The sequence below is a fragment of the Lacerta agilis genome, chromosome 4, assembly GCF_009819535.1.
Source record: "Lacerta agilis isolate rLacAgi1 chromosome 4, rLacAgi1.pri, whole genome shotgun sequence".
NCBI classification, from domain to species: domain Eukaryota; kingdom Metazoa; phylum Chordata; class Lepidosauria; order Squamata; family Lacertidae; genus Lacerta; species Lacerta agilis.
In genome coordinates this window covers 52,451,254-52,478,387 of record NC_046315.1, presented here as the reverse complement: position 1 = coordinate 52,478,387, position 27,134 = coordinate 52,451,254, and the positions used below count along the sequence as shown (strand labels likewise).

At 40.3% G+C, this 27,134-nt stretch overlaps 1 protein-coding gene across 1 annotated transcript; it reads right to left on the bottom strand.

Annotated features, from left to right (window-relative positions):
- Nucleotides 1-5,220: 5,220 nt before the first annotated feature.
- Nucleotides 5,221-20,918, bottom strand: ETS2 (ETS proto-oncogene 2, transcription factor). Its single transcript, XM_033147034.1, has 10 exons — nt 20,570-20,918; nt 15,104-15,175; nt 12,575-12,695; nt 11,211-11,330; nt 10,724-10,924; nt 10,061-10,144; nt 9,338-9,580; nt 8,095-8,358; nt 7,349-7,467; nt 5,221-6,784 (listed from the first exon to the last, which is right to left on the bottom strand). Exons 2-10 carry the CDS (start codon nt 15,173-15,175, stop codon nt 6,569-6,571), a joined length of 1,440 nt encoding a protein of 479 aa, XP_033002925.1. The 5' UTR covers nt 20,570-20,918; the 3' UTR covers nt 5,221-6,568.
- Nucleotides 20,919-27,134: the final 6,216 nt, after the last annotated feature.

Genomic DNA, 27,134 nt, shown 5'->3' with positions numbered 1-27,134 from the left:
CACACTTGTATAATGTGTGTGTGCAGTATAAGTTGGACATTGTTTTTAATTCTGAGACATTTCATTAGATGTGATTACACTCATAGTTACCTTACCCAATTCATTAGAAACTATGTTAATATAAGCAAATAATAAAGACAAACATGGAAAATTATTAGAAAGAACTGCATAGAAATAATAATAATAATAATAATAATAATAATAATAATAATAATAATAATAATAATAATAGAGATGGAGTTTATTAGAGGATGCCTTTGCATATGATAAATGATTTCCAGATCAAACAATGTGCTGCATAAGTTTGAAGACATTTTTGTTGTTGCTTGTAAGTTTTGTTTCAAGTCCTTTCCTGGTGATGCTGCCCATGTTCTCCTGAGTCAGGTTCAAAGAGAAATTTTCAGGGTTCATAAAACGTATGAATTTTATAAATCTTGAACTTTCTCTTTAGCTCATATCAAAATCTAAGTGAGAGAATTCTTGGCTATCTTTCTGCATGGCACCACCATGTAAGCCTCAGGAGTAGAGGAAGAAGGCAGGCAGAAAATGAAGAGAAGAGAAAGCCTGCTCTGCAGTATGTTATTTTAGGATGGAAAAAGAAAGAGTCTTGTAGCACCTTAAGGGTGCCATATTTGTTGTGGGGTGAGCTTTTATGTTCTAGAATCCATTCCATCAAATGCATGAAGTGGCATCCTCATTTGGCAGACACACACACATTCATTTTCCTATTCCCTCCAAGAACTATTTGTCTGCAAAAACTCGCTTTCTGTTAAATTCCTAACTGGTGTCTTAGTTTAGCTGAACTTTGAATGAGCTAGTTGCAAACTGCACATTCTAAAGTTAAAGTACAGTCCTAACCTCAGGCAGAAATTCAGAATGCCTCCTCCTGATTTGTCCTATGATTAATGAGACATCATTGCCAACTCCTTTAGGCTTGATTCTTCACCTCAGCAGAAGTACAGCTATCATCTCAAAGAAATGAAAAACTTCAAAAACTCATTGCAGCAAGGGGGCAGAATGTGGGATTTTCCACGCTCTGCTTTGAGATGATCCGAGTCCTCCTTTTGCAAGCTATGTGTTACTATCGTGCAAAGACATGAGCCATCATGTGCCTGTTGCGGAACGGCATCTCAGACATCACGCACATTGCAATGGCCCCGGCAGGGAGATAAAAAGTTTTGCTTTATCTGACTCAAAATGGGAAATGTGCTAGATCCTGTGCAGCCAAAGAACAGCTGACTCTCTAGAAAATGCCTGCAGCATGAATTAGTGTAGAGTTGTAAATTTGCAAGAAAAACTACTCCCCCCTTTTTTTCTTCTTTCAAAAAACAAACAAACACAACTTGTCTGAAGTGCTCAGATAATGAAGGCTAAATCTGACCACTTACAGATGAAGGAAACTTAAAAATCCCATTTTGTAAAACAAAGCAACACCTTTCCACCTTTCCCCTTGTAATGCAGGAGCAAGAAACCTCAAGCCCTGGAAAAATATGAATATTGCACTACAGGCTTCTTCATCTAGCTCTCAGAACTGGGCCACAAATCCTCTCACCAGGACACAGCTATCACCCACCATTTTTTGTACCCTGGGTCTTTCTTTTTGGCTGCTGTGTGACCTTGTACTCTAATAATACCTCTTGCTTGCATGGATGGAAGATAGAGAGGGATGTGCAAATGTGTGTTAAAATTAGCTTATACGAAGGTAAATTTTACATTTGTTGCATCTCCCACTTTTGCCACTGGCAAAATACAGTGGATCCTTGGGTTACGTACCACCCTCCTTACGAACACTTTGGGTAACAACTCCACTAGCCCAGAAGTAGGTGCTTCTGGTAGAGAACTTTGCCCCGGGATGCGAGGGAAAGTCGCGTGATGGCACAGCGGCAGCAGGAGGCCCCATTAGCGAAAGCGTGCATCAGGTTAGGAACAGTTTAGGGTTAAGAACGGACCTCCGGAATGAATTAAGTTCGTAACTGGAGGTACCACTGTACCCTCAGAAAGCTGCCCAGTACAGAATATGACCCTCAGGCTCACAAAGTTTCACCATCTCTGCTGTTGCTGTTAGCATCTGGCTGTAATGGCATATCATCACGTCTCTGTGCTTCTAAGTTCCTGAACCGGAAGGGTGCAACAAAGACTGATTTCTCTTGCACATGCTGCTAGACAGGTCTTACTGTCAACATTATGCGTGCCAGGGGCACAAGATGGCTCAATACAGGCCAAAAGCATCAGTGCACATGGATTGCCAGGTATGAACATGACTGTTTTGGAAAAAACAAACTTTGCAGTGCTGTATTTCAGGAATGAAGAAGAAGAAGAAGAGTTTGGATTTGATATCCCGCTTTATCACTACCCGAAGGAGTCTCAAAGCGGCTAACATTCTCCTTTCCCTTCCTCCCCCACAACAAACACTCTGTGAGGTGAGTGGGGCTGAGAGACTTCAAAGAAGTGTGACTAGCCCAAGGTCACACAGCAGCTGCCTGTGGAGGAGTGGAGATGTGAACCCGGTTCACCAGATTGCAAGTCTACCGCTCTTAACCACTACACCACACTGGTGGAAGGGGTTACATCTGCTTTGAATTCACACTACCTGATCTGGAAATCCTTTCTTCCTCTATCAAGGCAAGTGGGGGCTGGTTCTGGTTATCCAGTTGTGAGGGGATGGCTCTCTGCACATACTCACGTGGGCTCCCCTATTCTTGTGTACTGAACACTGCTATGAAAGCCACTCCCAAAGCTGAGCTCAAAGCAATCTCTGATTTTGAGTCAGCCCCAAGATTATGTGAGCCTAAGAGATTACCTGAAATCTTTTGCTCTCCAGGGCATCTGTGAATAGTTTAAAGTGGGCAAATTAAAGGCTGCAGCTTAACCACACGAGACTTTGATTAGTTAACAAATGGTTAAACAAAACACCCAGCTCATCACTCTTTAGAAGACTAATACAGTAGTCAGGACTTTTTTTTAGTACTATGATGTAACATCTCTTTTCTGCTTTCCTGTAAATGATTACAGGGCTTTGCAATCATTGCCTTGTCTGTCCTTCAATAGAAATACAGCAATGTTTTGGACACCAAATTTACCACAAGGTTAGCACATTTGCCACGTAATTCAGAACATGTTTCATAACTTTGTAGGCATACATGTTCACACAGTAATCGCCCATGACTTGGCTGGCGGTTTGATTTCCAGTTCCTAGATTTATTTTTAGCGAGCTTGGCAAAGTGGAAAGTTTTGTTTCCTCTGTGTTGGAGAACGGCAGCTGCCCCACTTCTGCCATTGCAATAGATGGGTGCATGATTGCTGTCATGGGAACCTAGTGGACACTGCCTGTGATGTCACTGGCGATGATGAGTAACTGTCAGGAAAGGGTGTATGTCCATATTCACATGCAGCCTTCTGGGGGGAAAAGGAAACATGGGGTAACCTGCTTCACACCACGATCCGCCACCAGTTCAAAATAATCCAAGCAGTTCTGTACTCTACCTCTCAGGACATTTCCAGCTTTCCTCAGAGAGAAACTGACTTCAGTAGAAGCTGCTGCTATCTCAGCTAGTTGGCTTCACTATTTTTGTGACAGATTTAGGGAAGTGAATTAAGAGAAAAGCTTTCCCCTTCTGTTACACTTGTAGTTTGTCAGTATGTTGGATTAGGGACAATTGCAGTTGTGATAAGGTTTTAGATGCTCCTTCTCTCCATAAATGACTCTGTCTAGGTAACCCACATCTTCCTTGATTAACCGTGTTGCTATCAGCCGCCTTGGTGAGGATATGGACTCGGATGTGGAACAACTTGCTCATCGACAAGGTCATTTCCTCCCAGCAAGCCATCTTGCATCAGATTAGTAGTACCAAGAATCCAAAGCGGGTGAGAAGGAATATTTTTGGTAAAACGATTATGATGGAAGACTCTCTTGCATAAAGTTGAGAGTGAAGCTGACCCCTTCTATTCTTCAGTTTGTTTTAAATTGTTTCATTGGATTTTAACACTGTAGGATTCTATGGTTTTAAGCACTCACACCCACACAACTGGCCAGGATCTTGTGGTGCAGTAAGAAATCCATTTAAATTATAATAATAAAATGGGCATGATTCGCAGAAGAAAAAGTCTAAGGGACTGAAGCTGTGAATTAAGGCATATCTTTAAGACCACTGTCCCACATAACAGAAAGCCTCTTTATGATCTCTGCACTTACCAAGAAGCTGAATTTGCAAGAGGCAAATTGTTTAGGCTTTGAGGTTGCATACTCTGCATCATATTTCACATGCTTAGTTACCAATGAAAGACAGGACTCCTTCATAAAAGCAACATAAATTCTTTCAATTTATGAGGATGTATATCTCCCCCTCCAGTATTTTGCCAGTCACATGCCCAGCATGAGAGTTGAGGCGGCGGGGGGAGAACCAGCTAGTAAGCAGTAGGCCTGTATATCCATAGAAAGATGAAAGCATCAATCCTGACATAAAGATGTGACCTCCAGGGCATCTGATTGGGGCAGGTTGGGGGGGGGAATGCATGTTTTCTGTAGCGGCCTGTTGTAAACACTAACAAAATTAGCACCATATTAAGTTACCCCTTAAGAGGGAGTGTTGGAAAGCACTTCTTGTGGGAAGTAGAGATATTGGATACATCTGTAAACAGGATTGTATTTACACACACAGAAAAGATCCCAAATATTTTCCAGCTGTGTTTCCATGTACATTTGTAGCAAATGCCTCCATTTGGGCCTGTTTTACATGACTCACAGTAGAATTTCACAGTATTTTAATAACCCCATACTAATTAGAAAACCACTCCAGGGTGTGTGTTGCTTTTGGAGTCCAAATCAAGAACTTGAAATGTTCCACCATTGAAGGCAAGCACTATAGAGTATATGCAGTTTTATCAGCTATTGTGATTGTGTTCTTCAGGAGCATGTCTTGTTGGCGCATACACAATTCACGCCATTCAATTTGATAGAGACATGAGATCTAGCTAAGTAATGTAAGCATATGGCTATTTATTGCTTCTGCTGAAAGATTGTCAACCTTGCAGGAGATGGAGCTGCTTCTCTGCAATAAGTTTGCATTCAAATCTTGATGGACACTGATATGATGGAGATACTATTGCCCCCTGTGTCAACCCCCAGGACTTATTATACACTTAGATATGTACTTATTGAATTGCTGGTAAGTTTCAAAATTACGGTACTGTTAAGAATTCATAAAAGTATAAACACAACTGTTAATATTTGTTCAAGAGGTTTTAATAACATTTTAAACGTCAGACTGTACATTTAAATTTACATCAATCTCAAGATAAAAAATACTTTTCTTTTACAATATTTTTCATTTACAAACCATTTTTTCCCAGTGAAGTGTTTTTTTTTTTTGGCAGTAAAAATAGCTGCTACATATATCTTTCTCCTAACTGCTGAAAAGGAGTCAGAATTATTTCCAAAAATAGAATTCATATTTTTATCAGGGTAGTTGATGAAGGGTGAGGGCAAAGGTTGGGTAATGGCCAACTGAAGAAAAGAAACAAGGACTATACATATAAATTGTTTCCAAAAGGACATGCATAGAAGAGATATGCCATTAATAAATATATTTGAAAACAATATTAACATTTTCAATTTCAGTTAGAATAAAAGGCAAATTGGGCCTTTTATGCCCCAGACTATATTATTAGTCCCTTGCAAAAAAAAAACCAAAACTCAAAGTGTTTTTCAGCCAGCCATGAATTATACTCCTTGCACAAAAAAGGCACTCATCATGTGCCTATGTGATTTATCAACTCCTTCAGTAGATTAAATACTTGTTCCAGGATGCTTAAGTGCTGCTGTTCTGAAATGAAACTTTTACTTTCCTCCTCTTTCAGATGCTTGTATGAGCTTAAATTACAATATACAATATGTTAAATAGGAGCATTAAACTGCCAGAGATTCATTATGAACGTGCTTATACACACAAACACAAATTACAGACTTTGAAATGGTACATATTTCTTCCCTCTTTGCGAGGACTCTCTGCCACTGCTCCACCTGGCTCTGAGACTACAGTTTGCGGAGGGTACATGCACTGCTTTTGCAAGAACGCCCAATGCAAACTCAACTCAGTACCCAGAGTTAAATAAAGGATGTCTAACCTTCCCTCTCTTAAATCACATGTCATGACATATAACATCTGCAAGGTTGTTATTTTTAGGGTTTGTTCAAGCTAGAAATTCTGGTGGCTATCAGCCTTTGGTATGGGTAACACCCTTAATTATATGGTGGTATAAAAAAAACCAGAACTCTAAACCCTGGAGTACTTTCGTATCTTCCAAGTTACAGCTGAGAACTGTGTTGACCTCACTCGTTGCTGCTCAAAAGGTTGGACACATCAAGATCTGAAGCCATGGTGCCCCCAAATAAGGCCATTTCTCTTTCCATTGACTTCACCTGGTTCACAAAATCACTTCTTTTAAGGTCTTTTACAGCGCCCCACTCCAAACAGCCAGAAGGTAAAACTAATGACTGATGCAGGAGGTCCCAGTTCACAGTTCATGCGTTGTTGCATTCTTCCATCAATGCTACAGAAAATTGCAATGCTCAGTCTTCTGTGTCTGGCTGCACTCCTAGCATTGCATGCAGCTCCTCTGCTGTATAGCCCAACAGGTTATGTAGGTCACATACAAAACGGTATACGTAGCGCTTCCCTGAAGTCTTGTGTATGATGTTCTTGTCATAGTAATAGCGGAGGCCGCGGCTCAGCTTCTCATAGTTCATTTTGGGCTTGTTTTTCCTTCTGCCCCACCGCCGTGCGACCTTAAGCCAAAGGAGAAAAATGTGATAAGTTATTAATATTCAAGGCAACCGCTGAAAATCTGGATTTCAGGAATGGAGTCATTTAGATTGTTCCAAATGCCATGTTCTTTAATCACTAGCACTTCCACAAGGCCAAGTTAACTGGAGCATACTAGGAACAACAAGTTCAAAAGGGAAAGGTGGAATGAAATGCCTAATCCTTAAAGCTTAATGAATAGCAAAAGACATCTAGGGCATCTAGAGTTGCAAAAAAGGAGGTTTTAAATAATGAAATACTTCAAGTGAAAAGCTTCTAACAAATTAACTTTGCTGCAGCCTTTTTATAACTGACAGAATTTAAATCATGAAGCAACCACTTGATACCTGTTCCTATCCTGATTCAGAGTTATGCCTTACATCATTTTTTTTTAAAAGCTGGCCAACAAACTATACACGGGAAACAAGTTTTATACATCTAGTTAATACTGCTTATATTAAGGTGCAGAGTACAGGCTGTCTTTCCTCATAGCTCCACCTAAGAATAGGCGCCAAACATTTTCTATTCATGACAACTGAACTACTAACCTCATCTGGATCTGTTAATTTAAACTCCCATCCATCTCCAGTCCAGCTGATGAATGACTGACACGATTTGTCAGTTAGAAGCTCTAAAAGGAACTGCCACAATTGTATCGGTCCACTACCTGTTAATACCAAGATAAGATAAAATTATTGTATAGCGTCATACATAAATTAATGTGTTAAAGAGACTAGCACTAAGAATTTTAGTATAATTGTTTAGTATAATTAAAGTCGTCTTGGGTAAAGGTAAATCTGACACCAGTAGTTGAATCAGAAAAAAATAAAATATATACCTGTAGTTAATAGCATTTTCTTACAGTAGACCTGGATTCCCAATCTTAAAAAATTAATGGCAACAACTTGAAGGAGGCTTCCTTCCCCTCCAAACTGCTGGCTACACCTTGCAGTACCCCTCAAGTTTCACTCTCAAATCCACCCCAACAATTGAATTTCATCTGAAACATTGATTTCAGAAAAGAACTTGCACTGGGCACAGCAGAATTGTTGAATTCTGCTTTTATTTAGCTTTCATACACACAGAAAAGGGTACAAATAGTGGCTTTAATTAATCTTTATTTTGACGACAGTCCGATATTGCTTGTTACATTCACAATGGCTACCTCTGTTGTCATTTCACCTAAATAAAAACGCACCCTCGTGGGGCATTATGCAATCGGTGAAGGGGCAGAAACACCCCAGAGGCAAAAAAATAAAAATAAAAAGGTCAAGGAAAATATTGTAACACTTGCCTGTAAACCCAGCTAGAATTGCTGCTGGTATAACTGGTTTCCCTTGCTCCACAGGGTCACTCCTTTCTTGAATGTAGTCCTTAAAGGACATTGTGGGTTTGTTCAGACACAAGGACTGGCTGCAGTCATCATCAAAACTCTCATAAGATGGCACACGCTGGACATCCACCAACGAGGACTGGCTGTTCCAAGACTGCAGCAATGAATCTGAGCCTTCATAACTTTCTGTGCCGCTGTCACTTGAGTCATGCTCTTTAGGTTTACCTGAAAGTGTGGGAAAAGTCACAAGTTTGGGTTTACTCAAGTTTTTCTTTGTATCAGCATCGCAGCTGAAATAAATGGGAATGATAGAAACACCCGGGTTTGAATGGATGAGGCTGAGAATACAGGTTCAAAACTGCACTCTTAGGCTGGATCGAGACACATCAAAGAAGCGTTTCAGTTAAATGCGTTGTAAATTTAAACAGGGAAAACAGGTGGCACAATGTTATGTCGCATATATAACGCATATCAATCGCATGTCTTTGCCAGTCTAGCTGAGTCCTTAGTTCAGTGCAGCAAGCCAATGAGAATGCAGCTTAGTTTCATCTCTTTCCTTTTTAACAGTTAGTCTACCCCCACTCCACCAATTAAGAACTCGAATTACTGAGGTTGCAATCCATCGTAATTCAGATTATGTTTAAGTCCTTCAATTTTGCCCAGTTGTGGTCAGTAAGAATACTACTTTGAATCCACGAGTTTACTTAATAGATCAGCAGATCACTTGAAAGTGATTGCAATACCCCAAGGACCGCTTCTCCTCATATGAAACAACCTGGCCCCTGCAATCATCATGAGGCCCTTTTTGGTTTATATATTGTAAATCGCCCTGTGATCTTCAGGCGAAGGGCAGTGCAGAAATAATTAATTAATTAAGGCAGCTTATGAAATTTATAGCTTAGTTGCCAGCAGCTTAACAAGACAGTTTTTTTTCTTTTCTCTTAAAAAAAACTGTACTGTACTCCATTGACCTATCAAAAGGCACTATGAGTTCTCAGCATCTCAAAATAATGATTTGTGGTTGAGTAATAAAGAGGTAAGTTGGGTTGCTAACTCAGAAACAATAAGCTTGGATTTTTTAATACATAATTGCTAGAGCACATGTTAGTAACTGTATTATATTAATGTTCATTTCTTGGAATTTTCTATACTGTAAGCATTATAAACAATAAGGGATCATATGCATAGGGAAGTGCAATCTTACCAGAGTTATCCAGCATCAAGTTCAAGTTGTTTCTTGTGAAGTCCTGGTTCATGGAGCAGTAGTTCACACTGACAGTTTCTAACTGTGCTTTAGGAAACATCTGATATTCTTGTTTTAGGTTCACTACATTTGGTCCAACAGATGTCTGACATAAGTCATCCAAAAGGCTGGATTTTGGATAGCTGGGGGCCTTTGGATAGCTGGGTACTTGAGCACAATACTGTGCTTGTTCTATGTTAATACCTGGGGGGGGGGAAATGCACATTTATTTTTATAATACTCATTGCAGACTCCACAAGAACAATATCAGATGTCAAGTAGAGCAATACATGCATGGCCCTAACACTTGTTAGCACAATGTCAAATGCCAAACATGACAATTAGTCAACTCAATCTCCCTGGCATCTATAACCTTCTCACCTCTCCCCAAGTTCTAGTCCTAACAGATCAGCATTTTGAAGCATATCCATTCCTTTTATCACCAGTTCCTGGCAAAAAAACATACCCTCCCCCAATAACCTGACTACCTCCCTCACCCTTCTGAAAGTAAAAGGTATATAAAGCAACTTTCTGTAGATTGCTGAATATGCATATGCAATTTCATCCTGGGTGTATACTCTGTACAGCACAGGTATGAAATTGGATATCTACTGACATCAAAAGGAAATTCAGTCTTTCCAGATTTCCTTAACTGCTGTAATTAGCCTAATTAAAGATACTTACCTAATGTGTTGTTGTTGACCCAGTGCATGGATGAAGTGAGATGGGCGTTTTCCATATACTGATCTTGTGACTTTTCTTCACTGTCTGGAAATAGAAAAAGTATTTGTTTATACATTTTGGACAGGGGAATTTGCTTTCATCTGTTAAAAGGCAACATGTGACATTGTCACAAAATATCAGCAATTATAACACATTTTCACTGAAATCTGTTATGACTAAACTTGCCAGATTACCAAAACCATGTACCAAATCAATAATTTTTAAAGAGACTGGAACCTAACCCTGGGCACAATCTAACCAGAGTTTTAATTCAAGGGAGACTTAGCTCTCCTATTTAAATCAGTAGGAATAGTTTGAATATATATATAAATATATGTAACATGGTTATATTGTGGTTGTTGTTTTTTTTAAAAAAAGAGCAATCAATCACATCAATATACTTCCTTCAAATCAAAGCAAACAGTAATTTCCACAATATTGTAGCCTTCTTTCTTAGAAGTTTGTAGAAAGTGATTGTTTCAGAAACAAAGACAATAATAGCTTTTTGTATAAAACTTAACAAAAAGTTTAGCATTTACTTTTGCAAGTTTACCATCCACTGCCCCCAAACAAAATTTGTCATGTTTCCTGGCTCATGCCACTACTCTGGTTAGACTTATTTACCTTTTACCATTTGATCCAGATGTTCCCAGAGAATATCACCCACATAATCAGGTGCCAGTTCCAAGAAGCGCTCCTTTCCCAGTCTGCACAACTCTTGCCCATCCATGGCAAACCTCTCAAAGTTCACATTTGCCAAACTAAATTCATTGGTGGCCCAGATAAGCCACTGGCACACCTGATGATGTGACCATAACCATGGATCTGCAAGGAGCAAGACAAACAAATTAACATTAAGGAAACTCTCTGCAGGACACACACTTATTCCTACTGGCTGCTGCCTCTTTTAGTAACACTTCTCCATATATTCTTTTGAGAAGCATCCAGTAAACTAAACCTACACCAAGCTCAGGCTACAATCCTCAAAAAAGATCATCTGCAAGAACTTCGTTTAGTTCAGAAACTCTCATTCTGTTTACTGGTATTATAATAAAACTACCTTTCTAAGGCTAATCGGTGTAGTCTTTTGAATTAGAAATAAAGCACTTACTATTTGGAATACCCAGTCTGCGCTGTTCCTTTGTGAAACCACTGAAGGTTGCTTTTAAGGCCTGACTCATCACAGCCTTACTGCATGGGGTTAAGAGAGGCAATTCACAGCTGTTTGATTCTGAAAGGCAGAAGAGTTGCAATGATTTAGAAAAAGGGAAGGGGGAAAATGTTTAACTTTCTTCTTTCTCAACTGCAGCAAAGCTTTGCTATTAATGTAGATTTTGGGCCCAACTGCTTTCTTTACACAAGTTGCCAGCGATGTAGGTTAGAAGAGACCAGCAACATTTCAACACTAGAAAAGAATATAAAGTAACCACGTTTAGAATTGTTTGCATAAACATAGTAATTATTCCGAGTGTGTTATTTAGCTCTGCATTCCTTCAGGACAGGATCACCAGCATTGCTATTGATGATTTTAACTCGCTTTTTGTAAGAAAGAGTTTGCCTTTGTTATACAGAGTTATAATCATTTCAAAACCACAATACTTCGCTTATCTATGTCCTATTGACTATTTCATCAGGTTTACAGCACTATTATGGCAAGAACAGTGTTGCTGCAACTGGGGCTCTGACGAACTATCTGAATTCATTTATTGATATGCTACCTGCCAGCTTGACTTTCAGAGTAAAATACTACTTTCATTACCAGAAGAACTAAATGAACTTTGCATCCTGATCAGTTTCAAGCCTAGGAATAAAGAAAATAGTCATAGTGCTCCTTTGCTTGCAATGGCTTCTCCATTAATTCCAACAACTATGCACATCTTTGTATTTTGCTAGTCAGGTAATGGAGCCACATGCACAATCTGGACTAAGAATTTTAAATTTATATTACGAGGGGTACTTCTGTGCCCAACTCTACCAAGACATTTCCTACATAAGCACTACAATGGAACCTCTACTTACAGACACAATCCGTTCCAGATGTCCGCCCGCTGGTTGAAACGATATGCTAGAAGAGGCGTCTTGTGCGCATGCGCATTCGGGGGTAAGGTGCTTCTGCGCATGTGCAGACAGCGGCAGCCGCTTCTGCGCACACGCAGATGGCAGAAGCCGCTTCTGCTCATGCACGAATTGCGGCAAGCCCGGTGTTTACTTCTGGGTTTGCCACGGACGCAACTTGGAACGTCTGCGAGACGAGGTGTATGTAAGGCGAGGTTCCACTGTACTCAAATTAATAGGAGCTACACATGAGCAATGACTTTGCTTCAACACTATCCTATTATGAATAAGAGGAGATGCCCACAGATTGTGCCTTCTCTAATTCTTCATACAGGTGACTTCGGACCACATCCTGTTTAGAGTATTCTGTTCTATTAACTAGCATGACAGAGAAGTTACATTTATTAAACTGGTATTTACCATAAGAAATAGAATCAAGGCCTGTTGGCACTTCCTGGACTGTCTGATCTTCATTTAATGAGGGAAAGTATCCAGTAAACAAAGAATTCGCACTTTCAAAGCTATCAAATGCAGGCTGCCGCTGAAAAAGAAAATACAGGAAGTTCAGTTTGGATATTTTAGTACACGCACAAGTTTATAGAGCAAATGTGATATGGTTATGTAACTCATTGTTCCAGGAATCTTAACAGTTCCATTCTATGTTAAGCAGCCATTTCTTGGTATTATTTCCCTTGATACTGACTAAGTACATACAAAGGATTGATATTGGAGTTCCTCATTTACTAAAAGCTGTAGTAGTAGTTCAAATAGGAAGTTACAAAAGCATCTTCAGATTCATAATGTCATGGAGCATATCCTTGCAACATTTTAAAAGCACAATCTGAAATTTGAATTAACAAAGGTTTAGGTACTATTTTAAAAGATTTGCTTTATTTTATGAAGCACTGTTCACATTTGAATGACCACATAACACTATAAATTCTATTAAGGGGGGAATAGGTATGGTCTAGACTAGGGGTAGGCAACCTAAGGCCCGTGGGCCGGATGTGGCCTAGTTGCCTTCTCAATCCGGCCCATGGACAGTCTGGGAATCAGCGTGTTTTTACATGAGTAGAATGTGTGCTTTTATTTAAAATGCATCTCTCGGTTATTTGTGGGGCATAGGAATTCGTTCATTATTTTTTTTCAAAATACAGTCCGGCCCACCACAAGGTATGAGGGACGGTGGACCGGCCCACGGCTGAAAAAGGTTGCTGACCCCTGGTCTAGACTCTAGAAAAGACATGAAATATGAACAGTAATCTGAGATTTGAGGTTTTATAATTATTTACTTTCCTAAGTAACTTCCTTTTTATGAAGCTATTCACCAGAATATTTTTTTGAAATGCATACTAACTGCATATTGATATACAGAAACTGCATAATAACCTTTCTTGTATAATTGTGTGTAATATATATAAGCACCAATTTGATAAAACAAACACACACGAGAATACAACACTACCATCTTTGTAGCAGCCATTGTAAAGAAAGTCTGAAGATTTGATACATTCCACTATTTCCCCCCACCCATTAACTTACAAACATAGCCATTCACTGAAATGTTTTCACATCATTAAAATGGTTAGCTTGTTGAGGTGTTGAGCCAAGAACAATGTGTTTGACTTTCTACCACTTTTATTAATATATTTGTATTCAAATGGTCAGGGAATCAGCATATCTATGAAGTTGGGGGGGGGGGGTTGGGGTAACTTCTTTAATACATTGCTACTGATTTCACCCTTTAAATTCAAAAAAGCATATCACAGGGTGGAAAAGCCAGCACAAAGTACACCTCTCAGATGTGTGCCTCTAATGGCTGGTTTTAGCCCAACACTAATTTAGTCAATGTGATTCACTCTAGAACAAAGAAACTGTTCATATAGACATTACTCCAATAAGAAAATTCAGCTTTAAGAACTTACTTGAACAAGTTGCTGTACAAATAAAATGATTAATAATAAGCCAGCTGTCTAGCCTTCTAACAACATAAATTCTTTCAATGTTAACTGATAAAAGATCTGAGTCAACACTTTCAACATAATCTGGAAACTCCTGTGTTTTGTGTAAATAAGTGACCCTTGTACTGAGTCACTGGAAAAAATGCAGCAGAATTAAGAGTGAGTAAAAGGCAAGCTGTACTGAAAAAAATATGTTTTGAATATGAAACTAAACAGCACAATGAGCACGTTAAAAGCATAGACACATAAAAATCCTGAACGAATGAGGAACAGTTGTACAATGTTGGAATTGTGCCCAGAAGGCCAACGTAAGTCAACCAATATGCCTTCAATATTCTTTGTGACCGGCCTACGAGCCAAGGAAAGGTTAGCAAGCATCTTCCAGAAGGCTTACATTTATATTCTTTTGTCTTAACTAAGTAAAAATACAACCTTGCAGAGTTTATTGCTAAATTAAGACATAGCTTCATTTTGCTAAATTATTCTGTCTCCGATTCCCTCAAAGGTTTGAATGTCAGGCAGTACTGAAAGCAATCAATAGTGGAATTTTTAAAGAGACATTAGTTAAGTTGATGTCACAGCAAGCCAAAACAGCAGACAAAGCACTTCTCATAGAGGACTTTGAATTTTAAAACTATAGGACAGTTAGGGTGTAAATACAATCAACTGTACATAAGAATGCACATTAAGCTTTTGGCTGTCTCAACAGTGCATTTATTTTATACACCTGTCTTGGTGAGATCATCAGGCAGGATTTGGCTTTCAAATTGTATAGCAAATAAGAAAACACTTTCTGTCATTCTCTTTTCAAATGTAGAAGGCCTATATGCAAATGACACAACATCGAATTAAACTAAGTCTTCACTGCACTGTTACTGAAAATGTTAGTTTTAGATGGAACAGAAGTATATTGTTTATAGCATGTACAAATAGTTTCATGCATGCAAAATTAAAGTGTTACTGAAAATGTTTGTTTTTCACAACTCACCTTGAGCAGTCCTCTATATGCATTGCACACAGGTGCGACCTGATCCATGTTCTTGATTCCAAAGTCACTCATCTAAAATGAAAAAAGAATATATATATATATGAGAGCTATTTGGTGACAGGGGAAAAAACACTTTTGGTCATGCATGAACATTCTATCTGCTGCAGTTTACAAAGATCATACACAAATGTCACCGAGCTCCTTCATTCAGAAGGGATAACACAGGAGAAGCAAATCAAGAGTTATCATTTAAAAACGTTCTAGCCGCACTGGATTAAACTTTAATGTCCCAACTCCAAAGAGCTACACAACTAGCTTTCAAACATCACCCCACCTCACAGAAATATTTTGAAAGAGGGTAATTTGCCAAGCTGTATGTGATATGGCTTGGTGGGTGAAGGGTGTGTCACTGACCAATCCAAAAGTCCAACAATCAGTATGTCAGACTTGGCTATTTTAACTTACAAGTTACAACATAATGTTCTACAAACATAACTTTTTTATTTTAAAGATCATTATGCACAATTGGGTGCAACCATCAAAGTACTATGGAAAAAGACTCTGCATCAAACATCCAAATACCAATCACTACAACAGCATATTGACATGTATGCTATAAAGGTTACATTGATGCTACCTAGCATTTAAATTATAATAAGGATTACGAAATTTTGGCTCAGTGGCTGGACTTTGGTATGGCACTGTGAAATACAAGTTCAAATCACCAGTCAGCCATGAACACAATGGGTGGTCTTGGGTAAGTTAACAGCACCTCAACCAAACCTATGACACAAGATTGTTGTGAACACAATATTTAATTTTTGCTCTACTTCATTTCCATTGATGAAATCTCTCTTTATGTGTATCTAGAATGACTCCCTTCAGCTTCTGCCAAAAGTATAGACTCTCTGAATTATAAATTATTACTGAGACTCTATAAAATGCTATTGCTATCTAAAGATGGTATTATTCATCATCCAGTCATCATGTACAGCTGAATACTTAAAGTATGCGTGGCCTTAAGTGAGCTTTCCCAAAAATCCATTAAAAGTAAGCGTACACATAAATCAAACGAAAAAAAGGTTTTAATATTTTTTTCAATTCTTTCTAAAATCTCCCCTCCTTTTTTTGTTCACATTATGAGATCATATAAAAAGAATATTGTTGGAACGTAATACTGATAGTCATTTCAAAACTAAAGAATTGTTAAGAGAGTAACAACACAGCAAGCAGCACCTCATCCTAATCACATCCATTTGGTTAATGAATCTCCCAGCTATTAGTGGAATTTACTTCCATATAAGTGTCCTTAGGGTCATCACCCTTCATTAAAACAATTACTTTAGAACAGATATATTTTATCAGACCTAGTTCCATATTTTGTTAGCCTTTGAAAAGGTACACTCTAGTTCCCCACCAGCTCAAACACCAATTTTGTACTCACTTGCTCCAATTATCTAATCAGGCCTATACAACCTACAGGCCTGAGGTGAAATTAAACTTAGTCAGGGTGGCCTAGTTACATTTAGTAGGACTAACTACCCACGTTTCAAGCTCAGCCTTGGGCAGTAGTGTTGTCTGTCCCCCTACTTTTGGCTCTAGACTCTAGAGAAAATGTGAGCCTTGCCCTTGGGCTGTTCTTCCCCAGCACTACCTAATGATCAACTTTTCACACCATAAATATATTTAACTAGGGGTTTCTACAGGCAAACTGTACACACCACTGTAGATATCTATAATTCGGCTCCTCTATTTCCCCATTCACTATAATGGAGAACCTAAAAATAGCTACAACTTTTCACATTTTGGCCAAAGTGGGTGAGATTTGCAGGTACAGGAGCTCCTCCAGAGTGGATTAAGCTTGCCAAATTGCAGACAAATAGGTCCAGGGGCTTTTTGTGGGGGAAGTAAAAGGCATTCATTTTCTTCCATTATCTCTTATGAAAGCAGAGCAGGGGTTTCTCTCTTGCTCTTTCTTACCTTAAAACAGTTAAGAAGTGGTTGAGTCATTCATGTGTATTCTTGATTCTAAAAGTTTTAAAAACTCTGCCGTTTCACATAGGGCCTAGTTTCTGGTGCCCTTCAATAGATCTTACAGACCTTGCCTGTGTCCTCTGATAGGCCATAGGCCTCCAATACAGCCTTTAAATCATGATGCTTTTGTAGAACACTCATGTGGAGTTCTGAGGAGCTCTCGGTTTGTTTGTGTTAAAGCAGATAGCAGAATGAAGGGTTTTTTTTAACACCTTAACTTTCATTTAAAAAAAAAATACCTCTATTGCTGGACTTAACAAAGAACAACCTAGGCAACATGCTGGACAGCATCACTTATTGCAAAGCCCACAGACCTAGGATAATTAGATATACAATGACATAGTAATTCAGTATTTAAAAACCTAGAAAATAAAGTGACACTCTGGGCAGGCACTGTTCTAAAAATTTTTTGGGGGGATGGCAATTGACTACATCATGTTTTAACAAGACCCCTCCCTTCACTCCAATTCGCTTCTTTATTCAGCTCCCACACATAACTGATACAAATGCTATTTGATTATTGTTGGGATAAAGGATTTGAAGAGACCAAGAGCGCACTGCACTACAGTGAGGGGAAATGATAGCGTACTTTATATTTAATAGTGCCAGGAACAGTATAATGTGAGGTTTCTGACTAAAACTCTTAAAACTATTGTTGATGGAACTGTAATAAGACCCGAGTACATTTACTCAACAAGAGAGGGTCAAAGAGAAGGCTATAAAAGCAAGCTTATGGGGCGTTGTTCAGTTTGTCACAATTGAACACAAATGTTTCATAGTGATGCTTTGGCACAGTGTTGGTTTAACCCTTATCTTCCAGACTGGTTATCAGTTTCCAGGAATGCATCTGTAAATGTGTATCCACTTGATGTACTGTACTTTGCCTAAGAAGGTTATCAACCAACGGATCAAAATGCTGTTAATTTTAATGTAGGGTTTTCCCCCCTTAAGAATTCCACACCTGGCATGAAAAGATAAGAACATGGCCCAGCTTTTTCTCCCTTATGTCAAGTCTTTAAAATCCCTGACCATAAAAGTGGAATTCATTTTACTTTAGTGTCACTTTTAGCTGTCTGTTCATATAGAAATCTGTATTGATACAGAATATTAAAACCTCAGGTTTATATACTGTAATGAGCTATTCAAACATGAAAAAAATTATGTGGTAAGTATGAAATACTTTATATATTAATTATACTGGGTGAAATCCTGGTCTGTGTTTTCAAACATACATGGGCTCTCTCTCCTCCTAGTCGAAAATACATTTTTTTCTCCACTGACAGTTCTTTCCACTGACACAGTTCTTTCAAAAAGCAAATTCCAACAATTCTTAGCTTCAAGAGAAGCTTTCTTTTCAAACAGCTTTGTTTGAGGCAGAGGCTAGTTTCCTGAGCACTGGCCACAACTGCATTTTATATTAAAACTGGGTATTATTAACCAAAATCTCCTGAGCTAAATGGGTTCCTGTAAGTAAGCATCTTCTACATAAAAGACAAATATAAAGAGCCCTTGCCCAACTAATTAGCTGATATTTCTTCCAGTAAAATATAAATAAGTGTTACTGGTGTTTAAGCAAGATTTTCCTGCATTCATTCATTTTCTGGAGAAGTTTCAGTTACATACATACTGCCATGAGTGTAACATGTTTAAGAAAAGCCATCTGTGACATGTGGTACTAGATTGTACAAGTGTGCATAGGTATATCTTCTGGGTACATTTTTTAAAAGGGGGGAAGGGGAATAGGTGAAGAGATAAACAGTCTGTTGCTTGTTGTTACTCTCTAGCAAATCATAGTACAGTACAGTATACCAAAAAGCAAGTCTTGAGGCATATGCTTTTGTGGATAAAAACTAGGCCTTACTTTTCCACCTGCCTTATAAACACATGGTCAAGCTAGCAGGTAACTAAAAACTTAACTTATGTGTAGGTGATTTCAAGCAGGATTAAGTATTCATTGTAGGGTTATGAGGAAGTCTGCCAGAAGCAGTTAATGCATTCAGGATCAACATTTAGTAATCAGAGACCAAAATGTTAAAATACTAAAAATACTAATGATAAAAGATCACTAATGATTTTATCCACTTGTCCTTTTCAATGCAACATTAAACAAGTTTATTTTTTACAAGAAAGTTTAAAAGCCTAATCAACAGTGAACCAGTATTAATGTGAATATGCCACACAAACAACCTATTCACTCTCACAAAAGGTATACAAAAATGCAGCAATAAATTTAGGTGTTTGGAGGGGGGGAAACCCATATAGACATAATTGTTAAGGGCAACAATTTCCTTCTCTGTTCCTGATCATATCCAAAGAAACATCTATTAAGTGCCATTAGCACATGGATCAATAGCATTACAAGATTCATTTATATCGGAAATGAATACTTAATGCGGTAAAAGCCTTCTGCATGCAACACCTTATGCAAAAAAGGAATAGTGATCAAACTACAGATACTGTGACATTTGATCTTAACAGCCCAAATATTTACCAGTGAGCAACAAGAACGCACTAAAAGTGGGTTTTTTTTAAAAAAAGTTTGTTTTTCAAACTCCTATCATTCATCTTATATGCGCCTCTCCTCTTTCTTCTAATCACATGGAGATCAACTGACTTGCAAAGTTAGATCTGAATAATTCTAGTTCAGGGGCCCCATTCACAAATCCAAACAAAAATAAATTACACCAACGCCTTTTTAGAAGAGCTTCTCCAGTAAAACCGAGATAAGGCCAAAACAAGTGCTTTGCCGGGCCTGGGAGATTTTCGCCTTTGATTCCGAAGCAGTTATTTCTCACCAGCACAAGCATTTTCAAGGCAGAACTGATGGCCGAAATCCCAAGAGCCCATTTCAGAAAGAACTCCAAAGCAGCTTCCGGGAAAGCGGAAAGACCTGTTGTTACTCGCTAAGCAAAGCAACGCCTGCTCTCTTGCTCCGCCGGGATGTGCCCGGCATCCCTACGACGAGGGCTCGCGCTGCAAGCCACACAAAAATGCAAACAACCACTCTGTGTGTGTGTGTGTGTGTGTGTGTGTGTGTGTGTGTGAGAGAGAGAGAGAGAGAGAGAGAGAGAGAGAGAAACTAACACACGGAGCAGAAGAAGACCCGTATCCGGCTTGTCCAGATGCTATTCCAGCACAAATTCCGATTAGCGCCTCTGGCAAATCCCTGGCCAGAGAGGCTGGAGAAAAGGGCAATGCGCTCTCCGTCTTCTCTCTCTCTCTCTCTCTCTCCTCCCACCCCCATTCTCTCTCCCCCACCTGCGCCCCGTCGCCAGTTACCTGAGCCCGCCTGCCCCAAGGCGCCTCCCTCCAGCCCAGAGAAGCGCGCGCGCGCCAGCCTCCCCGAGCCCAGGGTCCCTCGCTCTCCCTCCCTCCGTCTCCCGAGCTGTGTTTCCCGCGCCCCGCCCGGCGGCCTCGCTCGAGTTCCCTCACCTGGCCGAAGAAGATCCGGACTTCGCCCCCCGTCCAAAAGGCGCCTCTGCTTGCGGACCCCCGAAAAAATATCCCTGCGCGGCAGCCGAAGGCGCGCGCACAAAGCACACGGCGACGTTATCCCAACAAGGCTCCGGAGGTGGAGGAAGAGGAGGAGGAGGAGACGACCTCCCGGCAAAGCACCACCAGCCGCGGCCGAGTGAAAGGGGCGAAGGGCTCTCGAGCAAACTCCCAGGCCGCCGAAGGACGTGTGTGCCTGTGTGTGAGGGAGCTCGAAGTGGCTTCCCGCCGTCGCTGCTGGTGGCCCTGGAGTGACTGCGTTGCGCTGGCTCGGGTTGGGCACGCCTGGCTTCTTGACGGGGCGAGGGAGGGGCCGAGGGAGGCGGAGCGCCAGCAGGAAGAGCCGCCCCTCGGCTGCCGTGCTGCAAGCAGGAGAGCAGTCTCGGCTGCCTCCGTCCCCTCGACGGAGATGCCTGGGAGCCTCGAGGGGGAGGGTTTGGAGAGGCTCAGAAGAAACCTACTTCGCAGAACAAGGCGAAGGAAGACCAAAGCCCTTGATCCACCTATCTCTCTGCGTACGAAACTGAAGCTTTCCGAGCACGTCGAGAGCGCAATGACGAGAGCCTTTTTGGATCAGACCAATGGCCTATCTAGTCCAGCATCCCTTTTCCCGCAGTGGCTAACCAGATGCCCGTGGAAGCCCCGAAATAGGAAATGAGCTTGCCCTGAGCATATTGTTGTCATGCTCAGGAAGAAAACCCACAATTCTTAAGTTTATCTGTAAACTGTAAGGGGAAAAAGCAGGGTATAAATAAATATTGTAATAATTCTTAATAATAATAATAATAATAATAATAATAATAATAATAATAATAATAATTTTATTTATACCCTGCCCATCTAGCTGGGTTTCCCCAGACACTCTGGGCAGCTTCCATCAGAATATAAAAACATAATAAAATGTTAAGCATTAAAAACTTCCCCATACAGGGCTGCTTTCAGATGTCTTCTAAAAATGGTGTAGTTCTTTGTCTCCCTGATGGGAGGGCGTTCCACAGGGAGGGCCCTACCACCAGAAGGCCCTTGGAGGTGCTCCACAGAAATACAAATTGCTGCACACAAAATGCATAAATGAATACACCTCTTATCACCTCTTCCACCCTTTTTTTTCAAAACTAAAAAGCCCCAAATGTTGTGGCCACTCCTCATAGGGAAGTTGCTAAAGCCCCATGATGATTTTGGCTACCCTTTTCTGAACATGGCCCAACTCTACAATATCCGAGTGATATGCTGACCAGAAGTGTATGCAATACTGCTAGTGTGGTTGCGCCATAGATATGTATACAGTACAGGCATTCAATATTGGCAGTTATAATTTCAACCTTGTTCCTAATGATGCCTAGCATGGGATCCACCTTTTTCATAGGAAGGGCAGAGTACAAGGTCGATGGTAAGTGAACAGACATTTATGAGAGGGAGTGGGGAAAGGCTACTTTTTACCATTCATGAGCTAACTGATAATACAAACAAAAGACGAGTTAATGTGCATTAAAGCAGTGTTTTTCAACCACTGTTCCGCGGCACACTAGTGTGCCGTGAGATGTTGCCTGGTGTGCCGTGGGAAAAATTGAAAAATTACTTTATATATAGTCAATATAGGCACAGAGTTAAATTTTTAAACATTTTCTAATGGTGGTGTGCCTCGTGATTTTTTTCATGAAACAAGTGTGCCTTTGCCCAAAAAAGGTTGAAAAACACTGCATTAAAGGATAGGTCGTTTTGACTTATCTTGAGGGTATGCCACAAAGAGAGGAGTCTAACCCAAACACTGGAGCCAATTCCAGGGGTCTGTGGGTGCTTCTGCGCCCACAATAATATATTTGTGGGGCTGGGCCCCTACAAAATCCGTGGGCAAAGTTGCGGGCACCCAAAATCTTCGGCATGAGATGGCACCTACGAACCCAAATATGCAATATATTTAGTTACACAAATAAATGTTCACATAGATTCTATAGACATTGCATTGATCTTACCAATTTCTAGGGCCTGTTTGTGTTATTACTGCTTACATGCTTCAATGGCTTCCATAGACAATGAAGTGGCCGTGATATGTTAGATGGTTCAAAACTGTTCATTTCCACAGTAAGTAATAACTGGTGATTTCTCCAACTTTCCTGGCTGGTACCATGGATTATGTTTATATGTGGTCATAAATTGTATTCCAGGCACCAGAATAGCATTTATATTTAATTGATGTAATCTGAAGTAAATGGGCTGTGAGGTCACCCACTTTTTATCTCCATACAGAACACAATGCAGACTACACTTGCATGTGGGATGTGCTAGTCCAGGAGTATATAGACAAAAGCACATCAGGCCTATTTTATTATTATTAATTCTTAATGCAGTAAGCTCTTGGGCTGTATTGCAAACTACACCCCACATCCCATAGGTATGTTTAATTATGTATATCATTATTATGTTGTTCAATACAAAAGCTTAGGAACAGTCCACTCTTGTACATGCTTTTCAGTCCACTCTTGTACATGTTAAGTCTCAATGTGCCCGGTGGGGCTTAGTCCCAGGTATGTATGCATGGACTATCCCTCCTAGTTCTCATTATTTTGCTTGTTTTCTTGGAAGTAAAACTCACTGTATTATTATTACCCCAAAGTAAGCAAGAATAGGATTGCAGGCTCAGCTTCTTTATCTGAAAGAACCGTATCTCTTGAAGAAGTACCGTATATACTTGAGTGAGGCGGGTGGCGGCAGGGGGGAGGAGCAGCCCGTTTCGGGCCGCTGATCCTGCCACCGCCGCCTGCCTCTCTCGCAAGGGGAGGCATCGGAGCTGCGGTTGGGAGGGGTGCTGCGGAGGCAGAGAAGCAGCTGCAGAAGAAGCGGGGGGGCGGTGGAGAGGAGCGAGCGTGGCTCCTGCTTGCCCTTTCCACCCTCCGTGCCTTCCTTGCTGCTGCTGTGCAGCTGGGCAATAGGGCACCAGAGCCGCCTGAGCGGAGAGAGAGAGGGGGGCTGCCTCCAGGCGACGTGTGCACGCAAGGCTGGCAGATCGTGGTTTTTTTTTTTAAAGAAAGAAGGAAGGGGGTGTTGAAAGCTCAGCAGCTGATTGCAAGAGATCGGATGGAGATAAGAGACGCTAGCAATAAAGGAGGCTGCCTGGGAGGGGGGAGGTAAAAGCACATGGATCCTCAGGATTTTTGCATTGGGTCACCCCAAATTCACCATCAGCTCACATAGCATGTCCATGGGTACAGCCTGCACCAAAAAAAATCACGCATCCACTGTTTCGTGGGGCCGCAATGGCGCAAAAACGTATATTAATTTGTCTAATCTCATTTAGGGCTGCTCCTTCCTCCTCCTCTGCCTTTGCCGCTGTTGGCATTCCCCACCCTCGGCTTATACTCGAGTCAATAAGTTTTCCCAGTTTTTTGTGGTAAAATTAGGACCCTTGGCTTATATTCGGGTCGGCTTATACTCGAGTATATAGGTATTTATGATATGATGATGCTTTGCTCTTTGTTTTGTTTCATTGATCAGATTATTGTACTGTTTACTGTTATACTTTAATGGCTGCTGGGTTTTGTTTTTACTTGGTCTTCCTTTAAGTACTGATTTTATTATTGTCTTTGCTCTGTTAGATTTGAATAAACTAGGGCTCAACCATTTTGGCGTGCTATCCTACACATGTCTAATAAGACGTAAGTCTTGGAGATTTCTTTGATGCTTGCTCCGAGGTTAGTAGTACAGTAACAGGATTGCTGCCCAAAATAGACATTTTATTAGGGGCTTTTGTACCGTTTAAATTTATATTTTTGCTGCTTGTTTGGTATCTTTCTAGAGTTTTTTTCTGTATTTTAATGTAATGTGAAATCATTTCTGGCTGTCATTTCCCACATTGCCTTGAATGCTTATGGGCAGTGAAATGAGTCCTAAACATCATTTGTAATAAATTAATACCCCTTTCCTAAAGTGTGCTTTATTTGGTTTTATGCTCTTCTGAAGGATGCAGAATAAGCTAAAATAAAATGTGCACTTAAGCAGCCATTCATATTGTGATACAGCTAATACGGTAAGAGTATTGCAGCCATCCTGTTGCAATAAAACGCCACTAGTTCTTTCTCAAGGGCCAAAGGGTTTATTTCTACTCAACTTCCTCCTTCATATACCAAACAGTCCCCATGAGGACACCAGCACTCATTATTCTATTTCAGGCCTTATTTTAATAGGTGTTATGTTAATGCCACACAGCTGCTGGAAACATAAAACATTCCATGGTCATTTAAAAAAAATTAAGCTTTACCCTTTATGACAGTAGAGGAGGTGATAAACTGAATGTAGGGTATCCCACATGGCCAGTAGTGCAGAAAGTAACTTTAAACATTCCCATGATTTTCAGTTAAATATTTCAGGACTGCAACATTTGGGGTAGACCTAATTGGGTATTATTGAAGGATGTGAGGCAGAACTGCGCTGTCCTGATAAACGATGTAAAATAAAACAACCAATATCACAATGCCATTATGCAAATCTATTCCGCAGTTGATAAGCTGCGTATGGTCCTGGTTGCCTCACCTCAAAAAGGAGAATGTAGAGCAGGAAAGGGCAACCAAAATGATCAAGGGGCCCTTTTCTATATGGGGTGTTCACAACATTAGGAGCTTTTTAATTCAGAATGAAATGGTGGCGGACATAGCAGAGGAGTATAAAGATGGTGTGCGATGTGGAGAAAGAAAATAGGAGGGACCCCCCCCCCCAATCTAGAATTTGGGGCCGTGTTGGAAGATTCAGGACAGTGCATAGTTAAACATAGCTTAACAAATCACTTATATTTTAAATCAAGTGTAAATGTGCACTCATTGTACTTTAGATGAGATATCCCATTGCAAACTCATGCTTCTTTAAAAAAAACCCAATGCTTGGATATTGAATATTATTATTAATTGAATTTATATACCCGGAGGTCTCAGGGCGGTTCTTTCCTTTTACTTTGGGCCCAACTATTGTGACATCAATGTGCAGTTGTAGCTGTGCTTTTTTGTTGTGTGGAAATATCTTCTTTCAAACTCGGAAGCCCTTGTGTTTCAGGGATATTGCAGCTTCTCAGCACATGGATTGCAGTGTACTGTTGCAAGCGTAGTAAAGTAATGATCTCCCACAAGCAGGTGAAGTTGTATTTGGGAGTAGTGTCTTGGGAGTGGTTGTGTGAGTGATACAAGGACCTAATGGACTTGTGTTTGAGACACCACTGATGATGATGATGATGATGATGATGATGATGAGTGAGAGCACACTCACATAAACCCCAGATAGGCTGCCCTCATATTATGAACTTAACCCCAGTACACAACCAACAAAGAGAGGAATTGCACATAATTGACTGAAACGAACAGACAAAAGTTGGGAGACCCCTTGTTGGTAATACTCCTGGCATTATTCAGTATTTAGATGTTTCATTTAAATTTCAACAGTGAAACTGAAAATGGGCTTCTCTAGATTTTCTGGTCAGTTTTCACTCTTATGCAAGCCCCACCCTGGCTGTGCTTCCTTACTTAGGTGCTGCAGTTTGCGTTACCCAGCTTTAAAAACAGATAGAGGGAACCTTTTTTCCTTTCTGGAACCTTTCCCACATTCCTTTGAACATAATCTGTCAGGGCCAACATGCTGGTGATTAGAAGAGTTGAAAATGGTAGTGGGTGGAGCAGAAAGTGTGCCCAACACCCTTCTTTTAAACCTCTCTTTGCCACCACCTTCCCCCCCCCTTCTACAGGTTGCCCTTCCCTGTTTTAAACATAGCGGGTTAGGAAGGGACAAGAGTGGGTTTCCCCACATCTGCAAGGCTGTTCCCCCTGCGGTAGTATTACTCCATCCCTTTGGCAGGTGGAGGCCCTGGATGGAGCTGGCGCCTGTGGGTTGAATAATACGGGGCAGCTTTTGAATAAAAGCTTGCAAGGCCACCTCACAAAGGATAAAGAAAGATGGGAGAGACACTTTAAACTGTGGATAACCCCCTTGAGACCTGATATCTGATTTCTGTTCTCAAATGTGTACAATCAAGAAGATTATGACAACAAACATTAAGGGAGGCGCACAAAAGCACTGATTATGATGATAGCACTTCTTAATGCAGCAGAGGCATGATCTAATAAGGCAACATCTGTTAAACTCATAAGGGAAGCCTCTGCAAATTGTATGTCAGCTGGATAGTGATTTTAATTATAAGACTGATGAGAACAATTATACTGCCCTTTATATTGAGGAAGCAGCTGTCAAAAAGAATAACATGGCAGAATGGGGGTTCTTTGTTCTTTGTCAATTATTTCTCTCTCTCTCTCTCTCTTTCTCTTGTATGCGATGCCGTGAAAAGAAAAATGTTTAAACATTTTCCTCCCCAATCTGAAATAACTGTCTGATAAATGAGAGGCTTGCTTCAGTTCTGGAGCTTTTCACGATGTGTATATTACCTATATATGTGTGTGTAATGTTAAGATGGGCCAATGAAATCTATGTCAAGGTTTCAATTTTCAAACTTAAAGTGTGCAGGAGCTGCATC

Excerpts from the sequence above, each read along its gene's own strand:
- ETS2 (XM_033147034.1), bottom strand. The coding sequence starts at position 15,175 with ATGAGTGACTTTGGAATCAAGAACATGGATCAGGTCGCACCTGTGTGC. Across the intron at positions 9,581-10,060 it reads GGTCAACAACAACACATTAG|GTATTAACATAGAACAAGCA; the intron begins GTAAGTATCTTT and ends CCCCCCCCCCAG. Across the intron at positions 7,468-8,094 it reads AATTCTAGCTGGGTTTACAG|GTAGTGGACCGATACAATTG; the intron begins GCAAGTGTTACA and ends TGGTATTAACAG.